The following is a 26,916-nucleotide window of genomic DNA, read 5'->3' as shown; positions in this document are numbered from 1 at the left end:
CCAGACTCCGCCATTCATATGGAGGAGTGAGAAATAAAAGCCGGTTTTCCAGATTTTAGTCCACCTGCTTTTAACCACTAACCACTACACTCACACAAACTTTCCTGCTTCTACACTAGATTTCTTTAATTACTGTATGTGGTTTGACTTCTTGTCCTCATATCTGTTTTGACACAATTTGAGATGCTGTGGTGAGGCATGGGAAGAAGATCGCTCATGGTAACAGGGGCACTAAACCACCATATTCCTCAGGGGTAACCTACCAAGTCATATTGAGACTATTTACCTCGTGTAGCTGATTTTGGGATACCACTCAAAGAAAATAATGAATTGGTTATTATATATTTGTTCTGATGGGAATGTTCTGCCTCAGGGTCTCAGTATGCAATTTGCCATGTTGCTTTAACTTATAAGCAGATTGTTTATAGTCTGGTGTGTAAGGCAACATTATGAGACAGTGAAATGCTGAAGCTGGAATCTGGATCACTTCAGACTGCAGTTTGGGAAAACCATTTTAAGGCTTCCTTTCTGTTTAAAACTCCCTGCAAACAGAAAATTAACAGAACTGACAAAAGTCTGGGTTAGAAACTTTTTCCCTTATGTGATTGTTTTCTGCTCATTTGACTGTTTATCCAGCCAGCTGTCAGGGAGCTCAGAGTGGCACAGACACCACTCCCTTCTTCATTTTATCCTAACAACACTCTGGTGAGGCAAGTTAGGCTGGGAGTATATGAAAGTCTCAAAGTCATCCAGCGAGCTTCAACATAGTGTGAGGCTTTAAATTTATGTCCTACAGTGCTGTACTAAACAGAGTTAGGCCCTTCTAAGCTCAATGGAAGAGGGGTAGGGCCCATGGGGACATGTGGGGTCACATGTCACGGGTGCAGGCCATTTGGGTCACATAGGGGCAGAAAATCGCCCTACACCCCTTCTTCCCCCATCTTAATAATCACTTCCCAATCCTCCCCACCTCTAGCCACACCTTTGAAACCTTCCCCACCCCAAGACTTGCCTTGCCATCCCCCACTCCAATACTCACCTTCCTATTCTTCCTCACCCTTATACTCACCTTCCAATCCTCTCCTCACCCCTAGCCTCACCTTCCAACCCCCCACCTCAAGCCCTACCTTACAACCCTGCCCCCACCCCAGGCTTCACCTTGCCACCCTGACCCACCCATCAGAACCCTCCCCCATCCCAAGCCTCCCCTTTCAACCCTCCCGCCATCCCAAGTCACTCCGTTCCATCCTTTTCCACCCCAAGCCATTCCTTTCCACCTATCCTCACCGGAGAGGGCAGCTCCAGAGCCACACATTGGGGTGGGGAGTGGCTGCCCATGGCGGGGGGGTGCGGAAAACTCAGATTTTGCCCCAGGCTCCATTTTCCTTAGCTATGCCTCTGCTCAATGGACTTAGAAGATTGTAACTTTGCTTAAGATAACTGTGACACTAAATACTACACATATGACTCCTTGTTTTTTGTTGACAGGTGTTTTTTTTCTGTGTGGGGCAATGTTCACATTGATACCACCAGAGGTGGGATCCAACCAGTTCTCACCACTTCTCTAGAAGTGGTTACTAATTTTTTCTGAGTGCCGAGAAGGGGTTACGAAAGCAACCTCCCTGCCCAATAGGGACTGGAGGTGCGTGTGTGCGGCGGCGCCACTGTTTGAATCCTACCACCATCGGAACCAGTTATTCAAATTTTTGGATCCCACCACTGGATCCCACCATCCCACACCTACAGTTTGAAATGCTGCAGTCTATTTCCCGCCTTTTCCTCTCCTTTCTCTGTTACATGTTTTGACCTAACCTGAAACACTCTCCCAAGACCTGAGAAGAATTTTACCACCTTGGCAATTTTAAAATAGATTTCTGACACTGTATGGATTTCTCTCTTTACTTTTTAAGGAGGCAATAGAAATTAATTACTTCTCATGCCGTTACATGCACACTTGTGATAAATTATAATTTGGTGGATTATAATCTGCATTCCCCAAATGTGTATTCATGATACGTGTGGGTGAAAAAGGGAAAGAGCCAGTTTTAAATAAAATGTGCATTGTCCTGTGTGTGTGTCCTGGGTGGACCAATTTTTTTTTACAAGTATCTGGGAACGAGCTAGTACTATACTTGTGTGCATGAGGTTCCATATGCAGTCCCTCCCTTTCACACCTTGATGAGTTTTGTTTCTAGTTCAATTACCGGGAGACAGTCATAAGCAGGATGTGGGAGAGGCAGTCAGAATTCCACCACATCTCAATGCTGTGTGCAGTTCCATGAGCCCTCTCCCTCCCATTTTGGAGCAAGTGCTCCACCAATACTTTCACCGTAGGTTACCCATGCTCTAGCTTGTGTCACTTTTATGTTCTGACTGACAAAGCAGAAACACGCTCTCTTATCACTTACTGCCCCTTAAGGCTGTGCTTGGATTGTCAGCAGGCCTGGAGCACAATTTCCTGCCCCTTTATTAGAGGTTTAATGTGTGGAAACTGATAGCTGGAGTTTTTAATAGCATGGGGGTAAATGGCATCACCTGGTAAATAATGTCCTGCAAAGTCTCTGTTTAAAGGGACAGGACTTTTATTCCTCTGGCATCTGGCAATCTGATGTATTCCCAGTGCTCCCTTCCAAAACTCATCCACCATTCTATCTTCCTTGCTCAAAAGCTTCCTTCAAAACATTTGGCTTAACCCTTGAATTAACACAAAAGCCCTGAACTGACTGGAGTCATATCTACAGAACTATCTGTCCCAATACATCCCCCAACGGATGCTTAGTTCAGCAAATAACAATCTGCTGGCGGTCCTGGCCTGAAAGATATCCAGCTGACCCCAACCAGGGCCAGGGCATTCTCATCCCTGGCCCCAAGTCTGTAGAACACTTGGTCTAAGAGGAGACCAGGATCCTGCATGATCTGATGCAATCCTGCAGGACCTGTAAGACAGAACTATTCCACTCGGCATATGGTTTAGGCAGCTAAAATTTTCCATCTAAGTCTTTCATCTCCTCATCTTCCCCTCCCTTACTGGTCTGGATTTACTAATTAGGATGTAGTTACTGAATTTTAGCTTATTTTAAATTTTTCAGATGCCATAAAACAGTTAATTGTGTTTAAGGCAGTGGCGGGATTAAAATAATTTAACAACCAGTTCCAGTGATGGGATTCAAATAATTTAACAACTGGTTGTTTACAAGCACCATTTTAACAACCGGTTCTGCTGAAGAGGTGCGAACCTGCTAAATCCCACCACTGGTTTAAGATATTTTTTGAAAGCTTTTATGATTCTACATGTTGGAAGTCACCAATATTTACAAAATAAATGAATAAATGAATAATGAATGAATATAATGAGATTACAGATTACAGTGCTTCAACTACCAATTCAGAGCCAGTGATTACAGTGTCAGACTAGGATACGGGAGACCCAGGCTGCGATCCCTACCCTGTCATGGAGCCTTGGTGGATTGCTTTTGGCTGGCCACATACTCTCAGCCTAAGTTACTTCAGTTGTTGTGAGAATAAAATGGAAGACAGGAAAATTATGTAAGCCACTTTGGGGAGAATGGCAGTATATAAATGACGTAATTAAATATCTAAATAAATATACATGTTGGCATGGGGATAGAGATCCATGTCTGGTGTTCCCAGAGTTTTACTCTTAAAAAGAATGGATGCAAACCTGTTTGGTTGGCAGCTAAGTTATTCACTACTGAACCAAACAAATTTGGAGTTTGGGTCATGTTTGAATGTTGAACACCTTATCCATGAAATCTGCTGCATCCCTAGTTCAAATCTGCATCATACAGATCCATGAAAAGACCTGAGTGAAATATTTGTCTAGAAAATTGGTTCCCAAACAGTGCTCCACAGAGAACTCAGTTCTCCATGAAGCCTCTCCAAGTGCTCCACAAAGAGACTGGAATAAATGTGACAAAAAGTTTGGGAAAATCTGGTCTAGAACAACCCCTCAGGTAAATTCCATGACCCCACTCATTTCTTGGTATCCTTCTACCATGTCTCCCTCAGGCTATATCTCTAGTGCAGGAGGGTGATCTGATCTCTAGTTCTGTCCAGATATAGCTATATTATGATCCCAGGTAGGGAACATTCCAGTGTAGTGGAAAGTGACTCACTAATTTCCCTTCCATCTGGAACAATATCAGATTCCAAAAGAACACTGGTCCCAAGAGGAGCAGTTCACAATCTTGAACTCCAGCCGGAGAAGGAAGAGATTCCAACTCAAATAGCTATCAGGAACCCTACAGAGAACTGAATATTGCCTAGTTGGGGCTGAAAGCTCTGCTTTGGAAGTTAGAAGCAGAACTTCTGTTGTCCCAGAAGCAATGCTGAATCCAAGTTCTTCCCTTCGAGCACATGAAGCTACCTTTTACGGAATCAGACCCTCGGTCGATGAGGATGAGTATTGTCCACTCATGCTGGCAGTGACTCTCCAATGTGTTTTACATCACCCACTGCCTAGTCCTTTAACTGAAGATGCTTGGGACTGAACTTGGGACTTTCTGCATACCAAGGAGATGCTCCACCACTGAGTCATGGCCCCTCTTTCTGAAAATCCAGAAGTAACAAATTCCTGAAAATTCACTCCAGAAATTAATGGGGTGGCCAGTATATTCCAGCCTGGTAAGATAAGTACCCAGTTTGTTGGAGGTAAAGTGTGGATAACTGGGGAAGGTAATTGCAAACTACCCACAAACACAGACTACCTAATAAACATCCTAATGTGATGTTACTCCATGGGTCAGAACATCCTCAGCACTCATTTTTGAGGTATATCATATATAATTCCATTTATTATATATAGGAATATCTTTTTATCAGGATATTCAAGTAAAAATATTGAAGCCGATCAATTGTATTTTGCCTGATTCATGAAATAATTATGCAGGCAAGCTAAATTTGCCTTGCACCAAATCCTCCATACAGGAGCCAGTTAAAATACTGAAGAAAATGTAATACAACTTACTACTTAATAAACAAAGCAACTATATTGTTAGACTTTACTATTTGCTTTCTCATTTCTAAAATTATGTTAACACACCAGAACCAAAACTAGCCTCAAAAATAAACAAAAGTGCCCTTTACTTGCTACTACACCAATCAAAATTTGCTCTGACAGATTAAAACGAGTTCACTTGTCAATTAAGTATCTGCAGCTTTGACTAATTAATGTGCCATTTAAACCAGTGAAAAGTTGCAGCCTTACTTTTTTCGACAAAAATAGAAATTTGATGAAGAATGAACATTTATAATAAAAAGTTAATATATTTCTTCTACTTTCAATATTGTATCCTTGGTGTACATATACAGAGCTGTACAATATATGTATGCTGGGAGACTGTTATACAGAGAAAACAGAAGATCTAGGCATGGGGACCATCTCTCCTGGTACATTTCTCAGAGATTGCTTCAGTCTGTGAACAGTATTTACTGGTGGTCCCTGGCCTAAAGGAAGTTCAGCTAGCCTCAACCAGGGCCAGGGCTTTTTTTTGACCCTGACTCCAGTCTGGTGGAACGCTCTGTCCAATGAGACCAAGGCCTGCAAGACAGAGTTGTTCCACCAGGCATACGGTTGAGGCAGTTATGGTATCTGGCCCTTTTCCCTTGTCTCTTGTTTTTCATTGAGCCCACTGCCACCTCTCAATGGTTTGGGATACTGATCCATTGCCAACTTATGATAGTTATAACTGTAATTTATTGGAGTTTTTAAATATTTTGAATATTTAAATTTATTATAGTAAATGTTGTGAGTCAGCCCAAGTTTGGAAGGTGAGGGGTGGCATATTAAATTTAAATAATAATAATAATTAATAATAATGCAGTGCAAGAAAATCGTGCCATCATGGCCTGTTACTACAACTCAGAACCAGAAAAAAGAGGACCACAATTTGAAAATCGAGATACAGCAACTATGGCACAAACCAGCTGAGGTCACCCCAGTGGTAATCGGCACCCTGGGCACCATTTCAAAAACACTTGATAGATCTTCAAATTGACAAAATCAACATCTGTCAAATTGAGAAAGCAGCCCTGCTGGGATATGCACTAATACTACACCGATACATTACAACATCCTAGGCCTCTGGGTGAGGCTCAAATTGTAATGAAAGGCCAATAACCAGTTAAAGAATGGGTAGCTATAATAATAATAATAATAATAATAATAATAATAATAATAATAATAATAATAATAATAATAATAATAATAATAATAATAATGCAGAGTTGAGACAGAACAGAAGAGAGAATGATCTTGTGAGATTTGCCAGAGGTCAGAACCCTTTTACGCTGTTTTAAACCATTTTACACAATTTTCACACTGTTTTCACGACACTGTTTTTGGCCCATGCGGAACTTGCCTATGTATGTAGGAAGTGAACATGCATGGGCTTTTTCTAACATTCCCAATTGTAAGAATCCTTTTCACTGGTTACAATTTGGCACTCAATCCTTGCATATAGAGACAGCACACTATGCATGATCCTTTCAATAGACACAGTCACTATTGAACTGAGAAACAAACATACTTTCCAGCTTTGGTACATATGAGCTTTGGTACATGCAGATGTGCGGTAAAACAAGGCAAGTTGGTACATGACCCACAAATAGATGTTTGAGCCCTGTATAAAAACTATATTGAACGAGGGCATAGAATTTTGTAATGGTGCCACTTCAAACTGCAGGGAAGCCATAGTTTTGAATGCTTCCCTATGTAAAACAAACAAACAATAACAAAAAAACCCCTCTAAACACTAATCTAGTACATCAGAGAAAATAAAAGTTATAACATTTCCCTCTCTCCTGATATGCTACTGTACTACATGCCTGGAAATTATTTATGCATTCAGAATTATAGTCTCTCACTTGTAATCTGAAGTGGTACAATCTGGAATGAACCCACCCCAATTTACCACCTTAGTCTTCAATACACATACCACAATTTTTGGGAATTCTTTGTCAATTAGTGGAAGTAAGGAAATGTGCCTATTGGCGATTTTAAAAATGTACTAACAGATGCTTATTACTGTTTGAGTGTGCTCAAAAGCATGTTGCATAATTTAGACAAATGGGCTGCATCAGTGGTGGGATTCAAATAATTTAACAACCAGTTCCGGTGATGAGATTCAAATAATTTAACAACTGGTTGTTTACAAGCACCATTTTAACAACTGGTTCTGCTGAAGTGGTGTGAACCTGCTGAATCCCACTACTGGGATGCATCCTATGCTCCTCTCCACAAACTGTGGATCCTTCTGCCAACACAAAGAGCCTTGCTCTGACTGTAGAGACATGTTCTATCAACGGGGAGTCTCCTTGTATCAGAAGAACACTCTGTTGCTAGAGAAATTATTCTCAGAATTCCACTCAATACCATTCCCTTCATTTCTCACCATGGTCACAACTTTATTGCCCTCTTTATCCCCTTAACATATCCTACAAATGGAGCCCAAACATTATTTCTTTGGGCCCAGTACAGACTCTAGAAACCCTCCCCGTCCCCATGATCCCATCCTACCCAAGCAAGCTTATGAGTCATGAAACAAAATATTTCACGTTCTTTCTGAAATGACATAAATGGACACCATGGTAACGGACTTGAAGGCTGGGGCAGGTTGCCCAGGACTCACTAAGGCATAGCCATTTTCACCCACATTCACTGCCACACTTGGACCGGCTCTTAGTAATGTTTTGGAACAAATGACTTCTAAGATCAAAAGATCTAAAGGTCATTTGATCTGGTACAGGATACGTTGTACCTAAGAAATCTGACAGATACTTGTCCACCCTTTCAAAGAAAGCTTCCAAGGAAGGACATTTTACAGGTCAAGGCAGTCTCTTCAAGTGAAGACTGACTCTTACAGCGCTTGTTTTTCCCCCTAATGCTTAAGTGAATTTGCCTTCCTGTTATTTAAACCTATTGTTCCTTGCCCTATCATGATAGAAACTGTGGAAAACACAGCTCTATTTTCCTCTCTTCTTTCTAGCATCCTTCAAAGTTGTCATCACAGACCACAGCCCATTTTATGCTTTTCTACAGCCCAGACATATCCAGTTCCTTTAGGCTTTCCTCACATTTCTACTTCTGAGCTATGGTTACAAAATACTTAGCTTGGGCAACCTTGTTTTAACTGGTCAACAACTCAAGGCCAGTTGGTGATTTTTGCAGGCTCTTTGTCAGCATTCTCCAGAATTTCCAGTAAATTAACTATATATATATAAAGGCATGTGTCTGATAAATATATATAAAAATATGAAATATATAAAAATATGATATATTTATCAGACACATGCCTTTATACACACACACACACACACACACACACACACACACACACACACACACACATATACACACACACACATATATATACACACACACACACATATATATATATATACACATATATATATGAGAAATATATAAAAATATGAAATATATATAAAATATGAAATATATAAAATATTTCATAGGTACAGCCTCTTCCCTTAAGAGTCCAAAGGAAACTTACTGAAGACCTCCTGGAATATAAGCTGGTGATTCAAACCAAAATAAGAAAACTTACTTCAGAACATTACAGATCCAGAGTCAGACACATGCCTTTACACAGCCTATGACATGTGTAAACATTTACCATTGTTGGACAAAATTATACATTATATTTTCTTACAAATTAGATTGTTTCACTGGTACATAATTAAAAACAACAATGGAACATACCTTTAGTTCTCTGAAGAAAATGCTACTCCTGGCCCACTCAACAATTGAGAAGAGGGTTTGGTCAGCCATTTTGCACATAAGCCCAAAGGTATTGAGCTTTTCGTGTTTGCTTCTGTTGGCTTGCTCTTGCTGCAAGTATGCCATGATCTTTGCCTGGACCTGAGGCTCATCTGGCTCACACTTCAAGAGTTCCAATATCAGGTGAGGAATACTTGCTGGCGAGCTTGTCTGATGATAACCATCCATGTATGAGTAGCCCATTATTGACTCTGGGGAGCTAGTGTAAGGGTCAGGGTACTCAGACTTAATAGCACGGCTTGGAAAGTGACTGTAGGTCTGGTACCCTTGTAGGCTACCATGTGGGGGCATTGTCATGCTAATTGGAGAGGTCACAAAGGGACTTCTGTCATAGTCTGTTGGAGGCAAGGCTGTATGGTTCAGAGATAGGCCTTTGGAGGCAGAGTGGATGTTCTGGATTGCAGAGGATATTGTTAAGTCAGTGGGCATTGCTTGAATCACCTGAGTCATGGCTTCTAGCTTGAGTCCATTTGCTCGGATGAGGGCTTTCTTTTGCTGCTTCAGTGCCCGGTCCCTCTTGTACATTGGTCCAAATTTGTTTCGGCCCCCACGCATTCGGTCAGCTCTCACAGCTGTAGAAAGTGGAGGGAGGAAATAATAGATGTTAACTTGCAAGCGTGAAGCAGTATTTTCTTGAAAGTATGCACATATGTGTAATTGAGTCATAGTTGACTTATGGTGACCCCACCGAGAAGCAATTAAAATAAAATATATCCACAATTAAAAATATGGATACCGTGTTTCTCCGAAAATAAGACAGTGTCTTATATTAATTTTTGCTCCCAAAGATGCGCTATGTCTTATTTTCAGGGGATGTCTTATTTTTCCGCTCCACAGCTGCATGCTTTGGTGTTCTTTTCAACGGGCATGCTTCCAAGCAAAAACTTTGCTACGTCTTACTTTCGGGCGATGTTTTATATTTAGCACTTCAGCAAAACCTCTACAACATCTTATTCTCAGGGGATGTCTTATTTTCAGAGAAACAGGGTATATTTTAAACTGACTTTATATCATGATCTATAAAGCACTATAAATCTATCTATCTATCTATCTATCTATCTATCTATCTATCTATCTATCTATCTATCTATCTATCTATCTATCTATCTATCTATCTATCTATCTATCTATCTATCTATCTATCTATCTATCTATCTAAAAAGCTAACAATTCGTTTGTTGGTCTTGCCCTAACGCCAAAACGGCTGGACGGATCGTTCCCAAATTTTCACATGACGTCCCTCCCTGTTGTGGGCAGGTAATCGGACCTTCAAATTGCCAAAAGTCCATACCTGAGCCAGGCAAAACTTATTTTTCCTAGTGCAAAACTTATTTTTCCTAGTGCAAAACTTATTTTTCCTAGGCCGTGAAGCTGGCTCTGTTTAACTGTCACCCTTAGAATGTTCGTGCAGCTGTCTGTGGCCTGAGGGCTTGGTATGAGGGCTTAGAATGTCCACGCAGATGGGCAGAGATGAGCAGTGAAAACAGTAAATAGGTAATACTGGCTCCTTCCGCACACGCAAAATAGTGGATTTTCAAACCACTTTCACAACTGTTTGCAAGTGGATTTTGCTATTCCGCACAGCTTCAAAGAGCACTGAAAGCAGTTTGAAAGTGCATTATTCTGCATGTGCGGAATGAGCCACTGTTAGGTAATACAAGTGGAAGTGAAACACATACACACTTTGCCGTGTGAGACATCAGGTGGGGTTCCCCCCACACACACATGCAGGTAACTTTCACTCTCTGTGCCTCACCGACTACCACACAACACACATACTCTCATCCACATCCAGCTCATCCTCACACACCTCACTCTGCCCTCCCTCACATCCAACCACCACTTACCCACTTCCTTACCCATATTTGCCACAGCTCTCTTTTACTAAAAGCAAGCTGGAGTTTGCCTTTTTCTTCTAAGAAATTCTGCGGGGTAGGGGAGACTACCCCTCTGCTACTGCCTCTGCTTCTTTTGCACGTGTCCCTTTAAAAACCCAGGGAGCTGGCCTCGATCTGAGTGCCTCACCACCCTGCCTCTGCTGCCTGACAGGGATAGCCTCCTTGCCCCATTTTTGCCTTACCCAAGTCAGGACTGTGCGTGACAACCAGCCTCATGGACAGCGGGATTCGCACTCTGGACAGTTCCGTTGTGGAATGGAAAGGGTTACCTTATACTAAAAACCAAGACAGCACCATATACTAATGTGAATTGAAAAGGGAAAGAGGGATTCCATTTGACCCCCCCCCCAAAAGAAGAAGAAGAAGAAGAAGAAGAAGAAGAAGAAGAAGAAGAAGAAGAAGAAGAAGAAGAAGAAGAAGAAGAAGAAGAAGAAGAAGAAGAAGAAGAAGAAGAAGAAGAAGAAGAAGAAGAAGAGGAGGAGGAAGAGGAAGAGGAGGAAGAGGAGTTTGGATTTATATCCCCCTTTTCTCTCCTGTAGGAGACTCAAAGGGGCTTACAACCTCCTTGCCCTTCACCCCTCACAACAAACACCCTGTGAGATGGGTGGGGCTGAGAGAGCTCCGAAATTCTGTGACTATCTCAAGGTCACACAGCTGGTGTGTGTGGGAGTGCACAGGCTAATCTGAATTCCGCAGATTAGCCTCCACAACTCAAGCTGCAGAGCTGGGAATCATACCCGGTTCCTCCAGATCAGAGTGCACCTGCTCTTAGCTACTACGCCACTGCTGCTCCCAAAAGGCTATGCTGGGGATCATTGGACCTGCATGGATATCTGTGTGGGTTGCAAACTGTGATGAGAAGGACAATTGCCACAGCAACGCGTGGCCGGGCCCCGCTAGTAATAAATAATAAACTACCCTATTCACCCATTTGATCAAAATATATTCAGTGTTCCAAAAGAAAGCAAAAATCCAATAGAAATGATAAAGCCCAAGTTAAAAGGCTTCACTCATGTCTATTTTAAAATATTTTTTATTTCCCTCGAAATCAATGGGACTTAAAAATGCTTAATTTTAGAGGGTCAGTGTCCAGCCTTTGGAAGAACTGAATATTAAAATATTCGTGATTTTAATCCCATTGTGGAATTCAGCCAACTGGATGGATGCCATTAGAAGGCACTCCTAAATTTTCAAATCTTTCGTCATGTACATGGCTCGGAAGCTCTCATTGTGAGAAAAAAACAACAGCTGTGGCACAGGAGCTCCCTTTTGTTTATTTCAGTCACAACTAGAGCTCGGGATTTTTCCCTCTCAGCTTCTGGAAATATTTTCCCAGGTTTAGTTGTACGTGTTGAAAGACCCAGTGTTTTCTTGTCACTTCTATCAGCAATGAACCTATCTGGCAACTTGCTGATGCTGTGTGACTTGCAACAGCACTAGGATTAGAAAGAAGTAAAGCAAACCCACTCCAACAGCTGTCCTGCATGGGGGTGGGGATGTTGTAGCAGCAATCTCTATCACACAGCACTGTTGTCTCCATAGCATAGTTTGAACGGAGCAGTCAGTGGGTCTTACCAAGGCTGCCCTCCCCAATGGCAATTAGATAGCAAGGAGGGTCTTTGACAGCTTGGTGACATGCTGCGATGGCTGGGGGTTAGATCCCTAAGCTTTTTATCTTTAGGATTAGCCTGCCATTAAAAATGTATTAGGAGTGCTAGGTACACAGAGGGCCGTATATTATCATAAGGACGTTAACAATTAATGATTTTGGCCTAAACCATAATTTATGGACTAGAATTTCAGACCATGTATCACAATCAAGGAAACATGCACATAAATGTCACGGGCATTTACAATTATGAGAGCATGCATTTCTTCCCCTTCTGGTGATAACAAAAAGGAAGTTGGGATATGTGACAACACCATAAGGAGACTAAGATAGGAGCTTTTTGTTAAAGGATTGTTTAAATATACCAATTACGTCCTATTGTGGGCATGTAGGTAGAAGATTTATGAACTAAACTCAGTAATATACCACTTGTTTGTTTTCAGGTATTACAATGTTCTCTGTACCCAAACATCACTGGTCAGCTTCAGATCACTGTACTTCTGGGAAACTGGACATCTTGGTTCTGCCATTCAATTAGATTCTTTGTATGTTCATGTATTTGCACTTTCCAGGGATAATGGAGTTATATTTATAAAGTCTACCAACCAAAAATTCCCATGCAAGGCCTTTTCAGCTTTTAAATCTCACCCCTTACAAAAACAATCCTGGAGGGTCCTCCAGGCCAGCACTTGATACAGAATGTACAACTTTGTACATACATGGGATCTTTGTTCATAGGATCCAGATACTGGCATCTGCACCTTTCAAAAATCATCAGCATTCCAAAGAGCCAAGTTTATTCACAAAGATGAAGTTTGCTTCTTCTTCTTCTTTTTTTTTTTTAAAAACAGATTTCCTTAGTCAGTAGACTGTAGTAGTCTAAGTCGCCAATATGACACATAGGCCATTAAATTGGCATATTTGCACATAAACAGTCTACCAGCCCTATAATCAAATATAGCAGCTACATTAAGAGTGCAAGTAGGTATTCCCTCTTTATGCAAATGCCAGAACATCTGCAGCAGAGAATAAGCAGATGGCAGAAGATAGCTTTCTTTTCCTGTTTGTGGGTTTCTTATGACAAATTCCTTCTCTGATTTAAATTCTGTGTGTCCCCCAGCAGGATTCAGAAGCAAATCTGACCAGATGAGAATGGGTGAACATGAAAGGACATCTTCACCCTTCCCTCCTGCCCACCAAGTATTCCCTGCAAGTTTCCTGCATTCATGATGCCTTCGGAAACACAGGTTTGCTTTGATAACTTTAACTTCCACCCTGGTATATCTGGTAGGGTACAGTCTTCAGGGTTTCTCAGTGGAACATTCTAAATATAAGGTCCATATATGCCAGAATATGTGATCTGAACACTGCAATCTATATGTGTGCTGCTGTGGATCCATGCATAGGACAATTAAACTCTCTAACAATGAAATAATTTTAGTTGATTATTTGTTATTCGCATAATAGTTTGGCCATTACCCAAACATCAGTTACCCAAACACCTTTTTAGGCATATGAAGCAAAGTGTGAAATAGATTACAATTTGATACAAACACACACAAGCATGCACACACACACCATGCCTTCAAGATTGAAAAGAAGAACATTTGAGACTTATTTTTCATCTCCTTTTACAGGAACAACCAGAGCTTAACAACCTCAATGATTAACAACTGTACCTTTAGCTGCTTAAAAGTGGGCCTTACTAATCAATCAACTAAGCCTTTAGTTTATAAATCAACTGATCAAAGCTTGCAGTCTTTTAGAGGGAATCTTTTATTAAAATGCAGTGATTGTGCTTAATCCACTTTTAAAATCTGCAAAACTATAAGCCATTAAAAAAGCTAGAAGCACTGAAACACATCCTGCTTTTGAAATCAACCTGAGACTCTGCCCTGAAAAAACTATTTCATGCATCTAAATTCAAATGTATGGGGACAGAGATTTCTTTGCACTTGTATCCTATAAGTTATATTTGCAAACCTGCAAACCAACAAATAATTCCTTGCAGCATTACTGAATATAAATGAATGATCAAGAGACAACTAAATGTATCTGGACAGTATCAAGGGTTGCACAAAATATAGTTTAAAAGATGAGGAAACATTACAAAATCTAGCATTAAAAGTGTAACTGTTCTCTTTGAGGCTAATTTACAGCATATAAAATGTTTCCAGGTTTTTTTTAACAGCAAGATCCATTGTCACAGTTTTTAAATAATTTTTAAAGCTGACCATGAATTTTTGTGTTGATCTACCTTTTGCTTTCTATTGAAATCGACAGCATATGTTTATATATTATAATAGATATTTCTATGAATAATCGAATGCTGGTGTAATATAATGCAAAGTTATCTTGCATTGATTGCTGTAACTGAATGACCATTGGCAGCTGGCACAATCAGGTATGCCTCTTTTCCATCATCATCCTCAGTGCCAGCATCAAGGAAGAGAAAGTTCTCTCTATTAACTAGAGTTTAGAACCCTCCCAGTTCAGTGGATTATTATAATTTAGGGGACTATACTGAACAGTAGAGTTCAATGAAATCTAAAATTATTATAAAATAGTGAACTGTTTATAATATACTAAACGGTATAGTAAACAGTACATTACAATTTTAAAATATTGCACAGTGTGAAGTATAGTGAAATCTAAAACTCACTACAGATTTTTACAAATTTTCTTACAACTATTTTAGATATGACTTCCTTTGAGGGGGAACAACAGCAGCCTCTCTCTCCATTATACTTTCAGTGATGATTTAGTTAATTATATACCTAGTTGCTTAATCATGCTGTGCAGGGGATTCTGTTGATAACTAAGAGTGGTCCAATGTCCATGGGAGAAATACCCAATATGCTAGACCTCTAATGCTGTGTTTTGCATTTAACACTTTGTGATATACCTCAATGATTGCTGGAGATACAATGATCAACACTTTCCTAAATAATTTATTACTAATTATCCACTGATTTAATTCTGCTCTTTCAAATTATCAATTCTGGAAGCAATAGTAAGCGGTTTACTCAGAAGTTAATTCCACTGAGTTGACAGCTTTTACTTCCAAGGAACTATGCACAAGATTACAGCCTGTGTTTGTGCAACTATTGTTAGCTGGTATGTTCTGCATTCTTCTGGTGCTTCACATCTGATGAATGCATTTAAACTGCCCCCAAAATACAATAGTGGCCAAAATTCTGAATAAACATTGTGCCAATGGAAACAGTTGTGCCAGCACCAACAGTTATGGTAAACCGTATGAACCACATGTGACCTTATTGTGCAGATATATCAATAAAACCACACACACAAAACCTTCGTATAAAGGCCATAGTGGCAACCATTCAATAAAGGATGATTCAGAAATGACACATTTTCCAAATATGCAAGAATATGCCTTACCTTCCAACTTCATTCCAACACTTAGACATTTTTGAAATCGACAATATGGGCAACGCTTCCTCTGAGTTTTATCAATCTGGCAGCTTTGATTTTCTATGCACGTGTACCTTTTGTTATTCTGGACTGTTCGTTTAAAGAACCCCTGTAGAAGAAATGCATCATGTTTACCCATTTTGCTCTGATGGCTGATTCCTGTATTTTATTTCAGATGTTGAAAAACTGTGCCAACCCCACTTCCCTCCATTCCTTCTGCCAACTGAGCACTTACGAAACGGAAAGCTTGACTTTAGATTTCTTCTTGCAATCCCTTAGAGGAAACCACTAGGCCACAGGAAAAAGTTTGCTAGTGCTAGACTGCACTGGTATTGATTTATGTCAAAACCCTCTGCCAGATGTCCTTATTACATCCTAAGCAATCAGAATGTAACCGTATATGAATTGACCTTTGACGGGGGTGGAGGGGTTCTGTTCTATAATACTTTTTAAAATAATTATTTTTAAAATTATGTATTGAATGATTTCAGAAAGAAAAAGTAAAAGATCCTTTATAATGTATAGTAAAATTATCATCTATATACCCACCTTTCTAGTGCGAATTAACCCTTTAGTTTTCAATCCCAATGGAAATATTTCTGGTATCATGGCCTGCCTTCACTCAATTAGTTTGTATCTACCTCTTCCCTCTAGTCCGGCTTTCCTTAAGTTTCTCTCTCTCTCTCTCTCTCTCTCTCTCTCCCTCTCTCCCTCTCTCTCTCTCTCTCTCTCTCTCTCTCTCCTCCCCCCCCTCCAATTGAAACATAGATTGTAAGATCTTTGGGCAGGCACCTCCTTTGTGCTTATATTTCTTTGTAAAACAGGTAAACTAACCACACTGTGCAAACTATTACTACAATAACAATGCTAAAAATTATGCACCATATTGGAACAGATATATTGTCTAGCATCTTTATGGTGCATTTGGAACCATTAAACATTTAAGTGATCGCCTTTTGGGAGTAAGTCATTGAACTGCATGGTAGACTCTTCAAAGTACACATATATAGAGGCAGACTATTATTATGCAATTAATCACCTCCACAAAGTCCTAAGCTCATGTCTGTGACTCAGTGAAAAAAGCTTTAAACTATATTGCTTTGGTCCAGGGAACTCTCCAGCCTGTTTTGTAAACTATTTATCTCAAAATTGCTATAATATTCACAAAGACTATTCTTTTACTCATCCTTTTACAGTTTTAAATTATTTATTTAAAACTAAAAGAGACACCTTGCTTCAATATATTCTTCAGAGTGATATATGTTTTTCTTTTAAAAATCATTTAATTGATTTCCACTTGATTGTACCCCAAATAAATAGTGACATAAAATACTTGGGAGGGGATGGGGGGAGTGGAAGCCCACAGTATGACATCTGAAATTTACATGTTCATCCTGAAAGATGAAAATCTTGAAACAGTTGCCTTCAATACTGCAGCCCTGAAATTTATCAGGAACAAGATACAGGAACAATAATACTCAATGTATATAAATCAACTAAAATCAATATTGAGGACAGCTGAGAAGGAAAGCCCTTTTACAACTACATCACTTCAAGACAACCAAATATTTAAAGGCAGTAAATATAGCCACCCTATCTACAGAACACCCTGGTTAGTGTTGTTTGTGAAAATGTGTGTCTTCCAGGAAGGAAGCTCACACATTCTTACAATATTCCAACTTCTTAAAAAGAGTCAAAAACATATTTGTAGAGCATTTTTCCTTTTGTAGTTTTCACTTTTGAAGTTTAGATTCCCCCATCCCTTTAATAAAATAAATGGTACAAAACCTTGCAGCTTTCACAGGTAAGAAGTCCATAGTGATACCCAGAGACTTTATCTCCACATACTGGACACAGTTCCTCAAGATCTTCATCATACGAGTAATTCACCATTTTAAACTGAGACACTGTAGAAGCAGAACAAATAACATTCAATGAGAATTTATTGAAACTGTTCAAACATCTCCATGACTTCAAACTGTGTTCATCATTTGAACAGGGAAATAATTCTTAGTTTCTGATTATCTTTAAATACTCGGACTGATTTTTTTAGAAAAATCAACAGGCGCAACAAATAAATTTTAAAAAGAAAATTAAGCAATAACTCTAAATATAGTTTTTTCTATGTTTATGTTCAGAAGTATAAGAAAGTCAGTGCTGTCAAAGATAACTCAATTTGCTTTTTTTCCTGAAAAAGTTAAAACTATTCCATTTTTTCAAATTATTAATTGCACAACTCAATCCTGCTCATGTCCAGGAAACCTCCACTAAAATTCTCTGGAATAATTCTACGTACATGTGCATACAGCAGTAGACTTAGATCCCTCAAATGACTGATCAAAAACAAATGCTCTTTGAAAATGTAGTTGCTCTTTGCAATTGGCAAAAGTGAAAACGCCTTGCTCAAGTGGGAAAGTAACTTTTGTCTCAGTTTCCAGACTTGTTGCCTTTCTATATTTACCTAACCTTCGTTTCAAACCTATAAAATCAGCTACAGAGTTTGAAAGTAGATTTTGTTTTTAAAAAGAGGCTTTGACCCTTCCCTCCCCCCCCCCCAGTCTATTCTTCCGACCAATTACTTGTTCTTAAGAATAAGTTCAAAACACTGTCCGAGTCCTCAGAGTAGAACTGTTCTTTCAACCTCGGACAGCTAAAATAAGGGATAAAACTGCGGCAGAAATTACACGCTCTCCTTCTTTTTGCTTTGTTTCTCGGTGACAAAGACAGGACTTTTAAGGAACGTCCCTTTGGCTGCGATCAAATGAACGACTGACCCAAACAGATAAGCCCGGCGCAATAGGGCGAAGGTCTCACCGAGTGAACCAGTTTCCTGGAGGGAAAGGGAATCGCTGTCCCACCAGCGCAGGGGAAGAGGGGTGGGGAGGGGGGGGGGGAGATGCCTACGACATAAACAGGAAGATCTGCTGGTTTGAGATTCCCTCTGACACTCCCAAGGCAACCTAAGGCGAAAAGCAGCTGATTTCTTGAAGGGAACTCTTGTCTATGGGAACAGAAAGGGAGGCGGAGAAAATGCAGGGCTGGGGGAGGGGGAGGGAGGCGGCGGAGAGGTGGTCAAGCTGGGGGGGTGGAGAGGTGGGGCAGAGATGGATCCCTATCAGCAGAGCCCAATGAGCAGATCGTCTTTTTAAGTAAAAGGAAAGGACGGGACGGAACAGTTCTTCGCGCCCTCCGCTGCCTCGGGCTTTCAGCCAGTTTGCCTCCAACTCAGTGCCGATCAGAGAATCGTCACTAGGGAAATGCTTTACCAAACGCAAGACACGGTCTGAAGCGTGGAAGGGGAGGGAGACCCAAGAGGGAAATCTCTGGGAGCGACCTCAAACAAACGTCAAGCCACTTTGCTCCAGGGGAGCCCAGCTCGAGGCATTCCTTGGCATTTCTCAATGCAACCCCCCCCCCCCGGTCCGGTGCGCGGGAGAAGTTTGGTGGGATGCGAAGAGTGCAGCGCCAGAGCTGGTGCGTGGTGGGGTTTGCGGGAGCTTTGGGGTGCGCGCGCGGGGGGGGGGGTGTTAGTGCGGAATACTTTTTCTAGCAAAGCGGCTGGGTTTGGTGGAAGAAGCTCCCGAGAGCAGCACCGTCTCCCCTTCGCCAGACAAGCCCCAGAGGTGGGAAGGGAAATTAAGAAGAGGCGAAAGTGCCGCAGGGAGAAGCTAGGTCCGGAAGGCTGCAGGCCAGGCCCAAGACCTCCGGGCGGCCCTGGCGCTTCTCACGGTCAGCTTAATGGTTCTCTGAAGCCCAACGCTCCCCCGTAGGCTACAGGACGCAAAGGGGAGATGCCGAACTATTGACCTGTCCTTATTGGCGGAAATGAATGGTCAAGCGGGAATCTTGTCCCCATACAGACGTTGGGGACTCTCTCTCTTCCCCCACCCTACAGTTGACCTGTTTCTGTCTGTTGTTTGCAGTAGACGACAGATACAGATCTCAAAAACTGCTTAGCGAACTAAAACCCCTTCCGAAGACTTCTTCCCGGCCTTACAGCGCCCTGACTGAGAAACTTTCTCTCCCGCTCGGTGTCTCCCCACAGGAACCCAACCGTAGGCAGACCACGTTTTTTGCTCTGGCTGAGCTGGGTGAACAGACGGATCTGGGCCTCTTGGAAGTGAAAAGGGAGTTCCTCCCCCCCCGCCCCAGTTCAGCCCCACAAGGAATGAAAAACAAACAAGGGGGCTAATAAGGCCAAGAGGGGTCCCCTGCTGCCTCTGCCTTGACCTACCCGGATCTCTTGCTTTTCTGATCGCTTCTTGGTGGAGCGGGTGGATGCAAGCAAAGAGCGAGTCCCTGGGCAGTTGCCCTCTCCCTGCCCCCTCGCAGCGTCTCCAACTGGTCAGACGCCCCGTTGGGAAAATGACCTCCCCCCCCCCCACGCCTTGAGAAAGAAAGAAAGAAAGAAAGAAAGAAAGAAAGAAAAAGATACACTCCAGGTCCCTCTTACACTTCAGTAAAGGGGCATTTAGGCTGACAATATCACAGCGTCATCCTGAACAGAGTGGCTCCCTTCTAGGTCCACTGAGCAAGTGTTTTGGAAAGGTGTCCTTCTGCCTAGGACCGCCCGCGGAAACGCGCTTCCAGGTCCCCCTCTGCGATCCAGCGACCCTGGCAGAGTCTGGCGAGGGCGCGAGTCCACCGGCCTCTCCGGTGCCCAAGGTGAGAGGCGAGTCCCCCCAATTCTGTCATTTGGTAAAGGAATTACCAGCCTCACCACGTGTTCGGGCCAGGGCCCTGGGCACAATTAGCATGGTGGTCAACCTTTTAACTCCCAGGCCCTGATCCCGAGACTCTGACTCTCAAGGCAAACATCTGGAACTGGGAGTGTCTGCAGTCCCAAAGCGCACTCACTCGCCAGCCCTCGGGGCAGAAAACGACGGCAGAGGAGAGGACCCGAGCGCCGGTGCGCTTTATTTTAGGCTGCTAACGTGGATCCCAACCCGGCAACCCCGCAGTCCTCGGGTTTTCAAAAAAGAGCAGCAGCCCCTTCCTCTACGGCTGGACCACCCGGGCACGTGGGATGTAGTGGGGCAGAAGTGAAGGCCTGCAGTGATTTCCCCCTCCCTCCCCGTTGTCTTTTGACTCCTGCAGACAACTGGGGAGACCCACCCGGAGAAAAAAGCCCGCGCTGAGCCACAGGCCAGAGGCTGGCCCAAGCGCTCCTGGGTCCAGGTCCGTCTAACCGTGCCCCGCTTTGACAGTCAGCCACGTCGGACGCGCGGGCAGCTGTTCTGTCCCATTTCCCAAGTCTACCCGACAGTTTCACAAACGGGGCTGGGAGAAGCGCGAAGTTCTCCAAACTTCGCCCAGCCTTCCTGGCGGCTCCATTTTGGGACCTGGTCCTCCCTGGTCCCCCGTGTGTGGTGTGTGCGATAGCCGTTTCTCCGGCTTCCAGCGTCCCGGCAACTGAAGGACGGGCTGGCGACAGCAGGCGCTCTCCCCCCCGTCCAGGGTGACAGCAGGATTAGGAGAGGGGGTCGCAGGTTCGGGCTGCGGCAGCTGGCAAAGGAAGCTGGCAAACAAGAGCTGCCTTCCTCCTCCTCCTCCTCCTCCTCCTCCTCCTCCTCCTCCTCCTCCTCCTCCTCCTCCACCACCACCGCCACCACCACCACTCTGAAACAATTATGCTCGACATCTGATGGGCACAGCAGGCCAGAGGGGCCTCGGAACTAGCGGGCAGTCCTGGGGTAATTTCGAGACTGGCACCGGTTGCAGACCGTAGACCCCCCCCCCTCCCCGCAGTGCCCTTTCCAGGGTCCGGTATCCTGGCCAGTAAAAGACACCCTGGCTCTTCCCGCCTGTTTAGCAGAAGGGCTCCGCGCGCGAAGTTGCCTGCTTCCGATTCCCCACCCCCACCCGGGTGTGGATCCCCCTGACCCCAGGAGCGGGGGAGTCAGGCCCCGGAGATCAACCCGCAGAGGTGATCGCCCCCCAGCCCTGGTTTCCTAGGGCTGGTTCTTTCTCTCCCTCCCCGCGGATTATTCAAAGCTGTAGAAACCACCGCGCGTCTATGACCGAAGCCTTTTCTTTTTGCAAAGCCCGGGACTGCACAAGTTGGACGGGCTCGGCTGAGCCTCCTCGGAGGCTGCCGGCTGGAGCCCACAGGTATCCCTGGCCTTCCACGCCGCACGACCAAAGACAGCCGTTTGTTTGGGTTGGACCAACCTCTGGAGTCGCTGGATCCAACGCCACTACCCAGAGTGATCTTATGACAAGAGATGGGGAGGTCTGGAATCGTGCTATACACGAGGAAGGTTTCGGGGTGTCCTTGGGAATCTGGCAGCCCACCCCCCACAGCGGGTCCTGCTGCTGCTTTTAAAAGCGGCTATTTTAAATCCTGGACCCAGCATGGAAATACCCCCCCCCCCCCCCAACACGCACACGCGTCCGCAACACGCTCCTTTCATTGTAGCGACCGTGTTCTGGCCGCCCCACGTCATGCCGCACACCCTGGGAAGGCCGCCTCCGGGGGCCGGGAAAGGCCGGCGTGAGCACCAGTCCGCTCTGCCTGTCGCACCCCGCCGAGTTCCGGAGCGTTTCGCCTCCCGCGGAACACTCGGCGCCTCCACGCAGTCCGGGGTGGGCGCTCCGCCCTCTTCGCCGGAGGGGAAGCCCTGCCTAGACCCAGGGCGCGCTCCCGAGCGCTTTCCAGATGGGACTTGCTCCCAAGTAAGCCCGCGCGCGGGATCGGGCCGGGGGGGGGGGAGGCGTCCTCCAAAGTCAGCGGCACGAGTGCAGCAGCAGCAGCAGCAGCGCCAGCGCGTGTTTGCCGGGGGAGGACGCGCCTTTCGTCGGCCCGGGGCGCACCGCCGAGGCAAAGCGACCCCCTCAGCGCTTGGGACCTCCCCCCCCTCGGGCCGGGAGCGTGAAAGTTGCGGGAGGGCGGGAGGGGAGCGGCGGCGGCTGCTGGACACGACTCGGGCTGCTGCTCCTTCCTACCTTGCATGTTTTCCGGCATCTGCCCGCGGCGCTCCCCATTCGCTCGGGCCAGTCCCAGGGCTTCCGCCTCCACTTTGGGCAGCATGACCAGCCCAGGCGGCCGCCGGCCGGGCTGGGGCTGAGGCGCTCCTCCGCTCTGTCCTGCCGCGCCGGAGCAGCACCTGGACGCGGCGAGAGGGAGGGGACGGCCGGCAGCGGGGGCGGCGCGCTGGGGGGCCAGCCCGGGCGCCCCTTCTTCCTTGCCGTCTTTCCCCGGCTCGCCGCGCCAACCTCGCGAAGGAGCCTTTGGACGCGCCGGGCGCACCGATCCGCGGCAGGGAATGGAGCGCTCGCTCCGGATCGCCCGGCGCGCTGGGGAAGGAGGAAGCCCAGCCTAGTCCCGCTATTCTCGGGCCGGAGGGGAGCTGCCAACTTCCGAGCCTCCCTGCTCCGGATTCCCTCTGATGCGGAGTCCACTTGCGCAAAGAAAGAGGCACGTCCCGGCTGGGAAGGGCCAAGTGGGGGGTGGGGGCCCGCCCGTGAATGTCAGCGGGTGTAAAAGGGGGAGAGAGGAAAGGGGGGGCGACTGACACTTTCTTGGCAGCCAATGAGGTAGAAGCCCGATCAGGTCTTCCAGCCGCCTCCTCTCTCGCCCCCCATCCCACCCCCACCCCCACCCCGGTTGTTAAACCAGCCCGACGGTCATTTTCTTTCCTAGGAACAGAATCCAGAGGTGGTGGATGTGGCGCGCCGGCTCTTTCCTCGGGGGAAGGCGGTGAAGAAGACGCACGTAAAGTTTGAATGAGAAAGAGGTTGACACGCCTCCCCAAGGAGCCGGGAGTGGAGAGCGGGGGCTGACTTGGCCTTCGTTAATGTTTCACCCCGGGGCTCTTATACCACGAGGTAGCTGTAGCTGCATTAATTTCCGTCAGAGTTACTAACTTGATTGGACGGGGCGCCCCCGGGTTCCAAGAAAACGCTCACGGGCTCGAGCTGATGCGCGATCCGCAGAAAAGTCAGTGGCGCAATCTGGGGGCTTCCAGGACAACGCTGCCGATATGGGGGCGGGGGGGCGGGGGGGCGGCGGGGGGCGGGGCGGGTAAACCAGGGTCTGACAGAGGCGCCTGGATTCGGAGTAAAAACAATTTATCTCTGGGTAGAGGCCTTCAGAAAAAAACTCGGGGTGGTGCTCCTGCCACTGTCATGCACAGTCTTGTACGTTTCAACCCACAAAGTCCCGCGTACGAGCTCCAACGCGCCCTCCGCCCCCTCTCCCCTGGACGGCAACTTTTCTGCACGCTGCGGGGAGGGCTGTAAACAGTTTTAATGCTCTTCCGCACTCCTCTTTTTCACAATTCCACAGATCAAAGCAAGGAAATCTGAAGAAAGCGACCCGCGTGAACCCCCTACTTCTGGTTTCCTACAATTGTAGCAGAACAACATAAACTGCACATTAAAGAAAGAAAAAATGATAGGGCAATGCCCAGGCGAAGTTGAAGGTTTTTGATCCCTGTGTTTAATTTTGGAGGGATCGTGTCCTCCCAAGCAGCCTCTCAAGGAAGGTTCTTGGGAAGTCCTCAAGACACAGCTGAATCAGTTTCTATGGCACATCTGGAAGGCTATAAGCTCAGGGTCTAGTTGGTTTCTAAGGTGCAGCAGCGGCTGGACTCGAATCAGTCACGTCTAAGAGGCAGAATAAGAGTTTGAATTTTATATTGCGTTTTGCTCTACCTTTAAAGGGTCTCAAAGCGCTTTACAATGGCCCTGTCTTCCCCTCCCCACAACAGACGCCTTGTGAGATAGGTGGGCCTGAGAGAATTCAAAGAGAACTGTGACTGATCCTAGGTCACTCAGCAGGCTTCATGTGGAGGAGTCGCGAAACAAACCGGATTCTGGGACCAGCAGTTCAAGAAATTCGGAGTGCGAATGAGCTTTTCCGCTGGCCAAGTGGAAATACGGTTAGAAACGGGGAGGGGGGTCTTTACAACCTCCCTCCCACCTTCTGACAGAAATAGAAAGACTCGGAGATCTCTGCTGGTGTGACCGAGGGAGCCTTAACTAACCCTGCGACTCTTGTTGGTCCCCGGAGTGCCACTGGACTGTGGGCTCCAACCTAGCTGTTCCAGCGCAGGTCGACACGACGACTCATTAAAACTATTTTAGACTTCTGAGAGTCATGTTTCCCCGAGCGACATTAACCAAGACTTCACCTGTTCTTCATGGTTTTTTTTCTTTTTACATTTTTGAAAAGCCTGAACTAGTTTCCACATACACAGAGAGACCTGGACGCATCATAGTCCGCTAATAAACTAATTTCCAGGGCTGCCGCCCACCCCCAAGTCTAAATGCACTGTAGTGGACCTCAGTCTTAGCCACTGATTTTAGGAAACTCTCCCCATCCAGAATAGGGGAACCAATAAAAAAAGAAATCGCCCTGTCTTCCCCTCCCCACGACAGACACCTTGAGAAGTAGGTGGGCCTGAGAGAGACATCTAAAGGCGGGAGCGTAGTATAGTGGATGGAGTCGGTTTGGTAGTTTCTTACGAAGGGAACACAACAACCATCTATCAGCGCGATCTTTCGTAGTTCATAGAAGTCAGAACATTTACTCTCATGGAATGCCTTCATGACTGTAACTCAAATTCTTTCTTTCTTTCTTTCTTTCTTTCTTTCTTTCTTTCTTTCTTTCCCTGGGGGCCAAGTTCCAGCAAGCGCTCCGCCCTGCTTGCGGCGGGCTGCAGGAGCCAATTGGAGGCACTGCCCTCACCTGCGAGCGCTTCCTGTCCACCTCTGCGTCCCGCGCTTTCCCCAACTGCGAAGCCACAGCCGGAGGCTGCGGCGCCTTCCCAGGGACTCTCCGCCCGCCGCTGGGACAACTCGCCGGCTCCGTGCAGACCTCACGGCGTGACTAACGATATAGGGGTGGGAGGGAAGGCGATCTCAAACATCCAGCGGCTCACGCAGGGCCGTTTGGGGGGAGTCTGGGTTTCTGCATGCGGGGGCACCCCTGCGGACGCTCAGAGGCAGCCCTCTCTCTCGGCCCGCGCCCATTCCCAGGTCCTGCTCCGGACTGGTCCTTCATATCAGGAGTAAGGAGAAAGTGGCCCGCTTCTCGGGTTGAGTTTGAAGCGCCAGAGCCGCTGAAGGAAACCGATTAAGAAATCTGGTAGGAAAAAAGCACACGCACATCCTACCCCCTCAATGATTAAGCGCTTGCTTTGTAACTCCCCCACTTCGCGCTGGGACTGGACGAAGCCTTGCAGTTGGCTGGTTTCTAGAGTCAGGGCTTGTCGTTCATCCGCAGCTCGCGTGTCCCCGTGGAAACGGAAATGAAAGGCCCGGGCGGTGGTTTGGTTTCTACCGCGCCCCTGAAAAGTTAGGTTGCTCCCAGTGTCTCCTGGGACTCAGCCCTAGCTTCTCTGGCAGAAATTCGTGGGCCCAGCCCGCTGCCCCTCCTTCCTTCCTTTCTCCCCCCCTCCCCAAATGCTCACATCCTAAACATCAAGTGGCAGCAGAGTTTCTACCTCTCAGACCGTTCTTCGAGGAAGCGTCGTGTGTGTGTGTGAAAGACAAAACAGCAGGGTGCTCTTTTCTTTGGTCCAACATTTAGGATCCCGGAGGGAGGTCAGACAAACTTTGGAGCATCAAGGTCCGGACTCGTCAATGCTAGACTGGACCTCGGAACGCGCATTAGAGTTCACATCACATCTTTCTGCGCGTGGACCAGTGAGCAGGCGTCTGCCGTGCAATGCTCCATCCATCCATCCATCCATCCATCCATCCATCCATCCATCCATCCATCCATCCATCCATCCATCCATCCATCCATCCATCCATCCATCCATCCATCCATCCATCCATCGACTCAGAGCTGGGGACCATAGAGACCCCAGGCTGCCCATGACAAGAGTCCTCCCAGCGTGCTTCAGGGCGCGGCTTTCAGATTCTTCCCATTTTTGTCCCCTTCCCAAGAGAAGCTGAATGAAGCTTGTCCCATTTCTAAGCGTCTCTCGAGCGCCAAAGGAGTGCTCGGCGCTGCACAGCCAGCTCGCCACGTTACACTTCTCCCGGGCTTGCTCATTTAAAAAAGGAGGCTCACTAAACGGTGGGAATGACTTCCAGTCAGTCCCCAGGGCTGCAATCCTAAATATGCTTCCCGGGAAGTACCATTGAAATCAACGTTCTCTTTCTGTTGAGCAAACAGGGTTAGGACCAGAACGGGACAAGGTCAG

The 26,916-nt window shown here is 45.6% G+C and overlaps 1 protein-coding gene across 2 annotated transcripts in view; it reads right to left on the bottom strand.

Annotated features, from left to right (window-relative positions):
* The window catches only part of NR5A2 (nuclear receptor subfamily 5 group A member 2), a 140,691-nt gene that overhangs the window by 104,754 nt on the left and 9,021 nt on the right, over positions 1-26,916 (bottom strand). Inside the window, exons 1-4 of one of the 2 annotated variants that reach the window (XM_048495826.1) lie at positions 22,706-22,756; positions 17,549-17,667; positions 15,728-15,869; positions 8,741-9,390 (exon numbers count right to left, since the gene is read on the bottom strand). In XM_048495826.1, the coding sequence (XP_048351783.1) occupies positions 8,741-9,390; positions 15,728-15,869; positions 17,549-17,667; positions 22,706-22,724 (930 nt within the window). In that variant the 5' untranslated portion in view covers positions 22,725-22,756. Of the gene's footprint in view, positions 1-8,740; positions 9,391-15,727; positions 15,870-17,548; positions 17,668-22,705; positions 22,757-26,916 lie in introns of those variants that run through there. The other variant, XM_048495827.1, reaches the window with a different exon arrangement.

The sequence above is a fragment of the Sphaerodactylus townsendi genome, linkage group LG05 (assembly GCF_021028975.2).
Source record: "Sphaerodactylus townsendi isolate TG3544 linkage group LG05, MPM_Stown_v2.3, whole genome shotgun sequence".
In the NCBI taxonomy this organism is placed as follows: domain Eukaryota; kingdom Metazoa; phylum Chordata; class Lepidosauria; order Squamata; family Sphaerodactylidae; genus Sphaerodactylus; species Sphaerodactylus townsendi.
The sequence above is the reverse complement of the archived record's forward strand: the minus strand, read 5'-3'. Positions and strand labels throughout refer to the sequence as shown.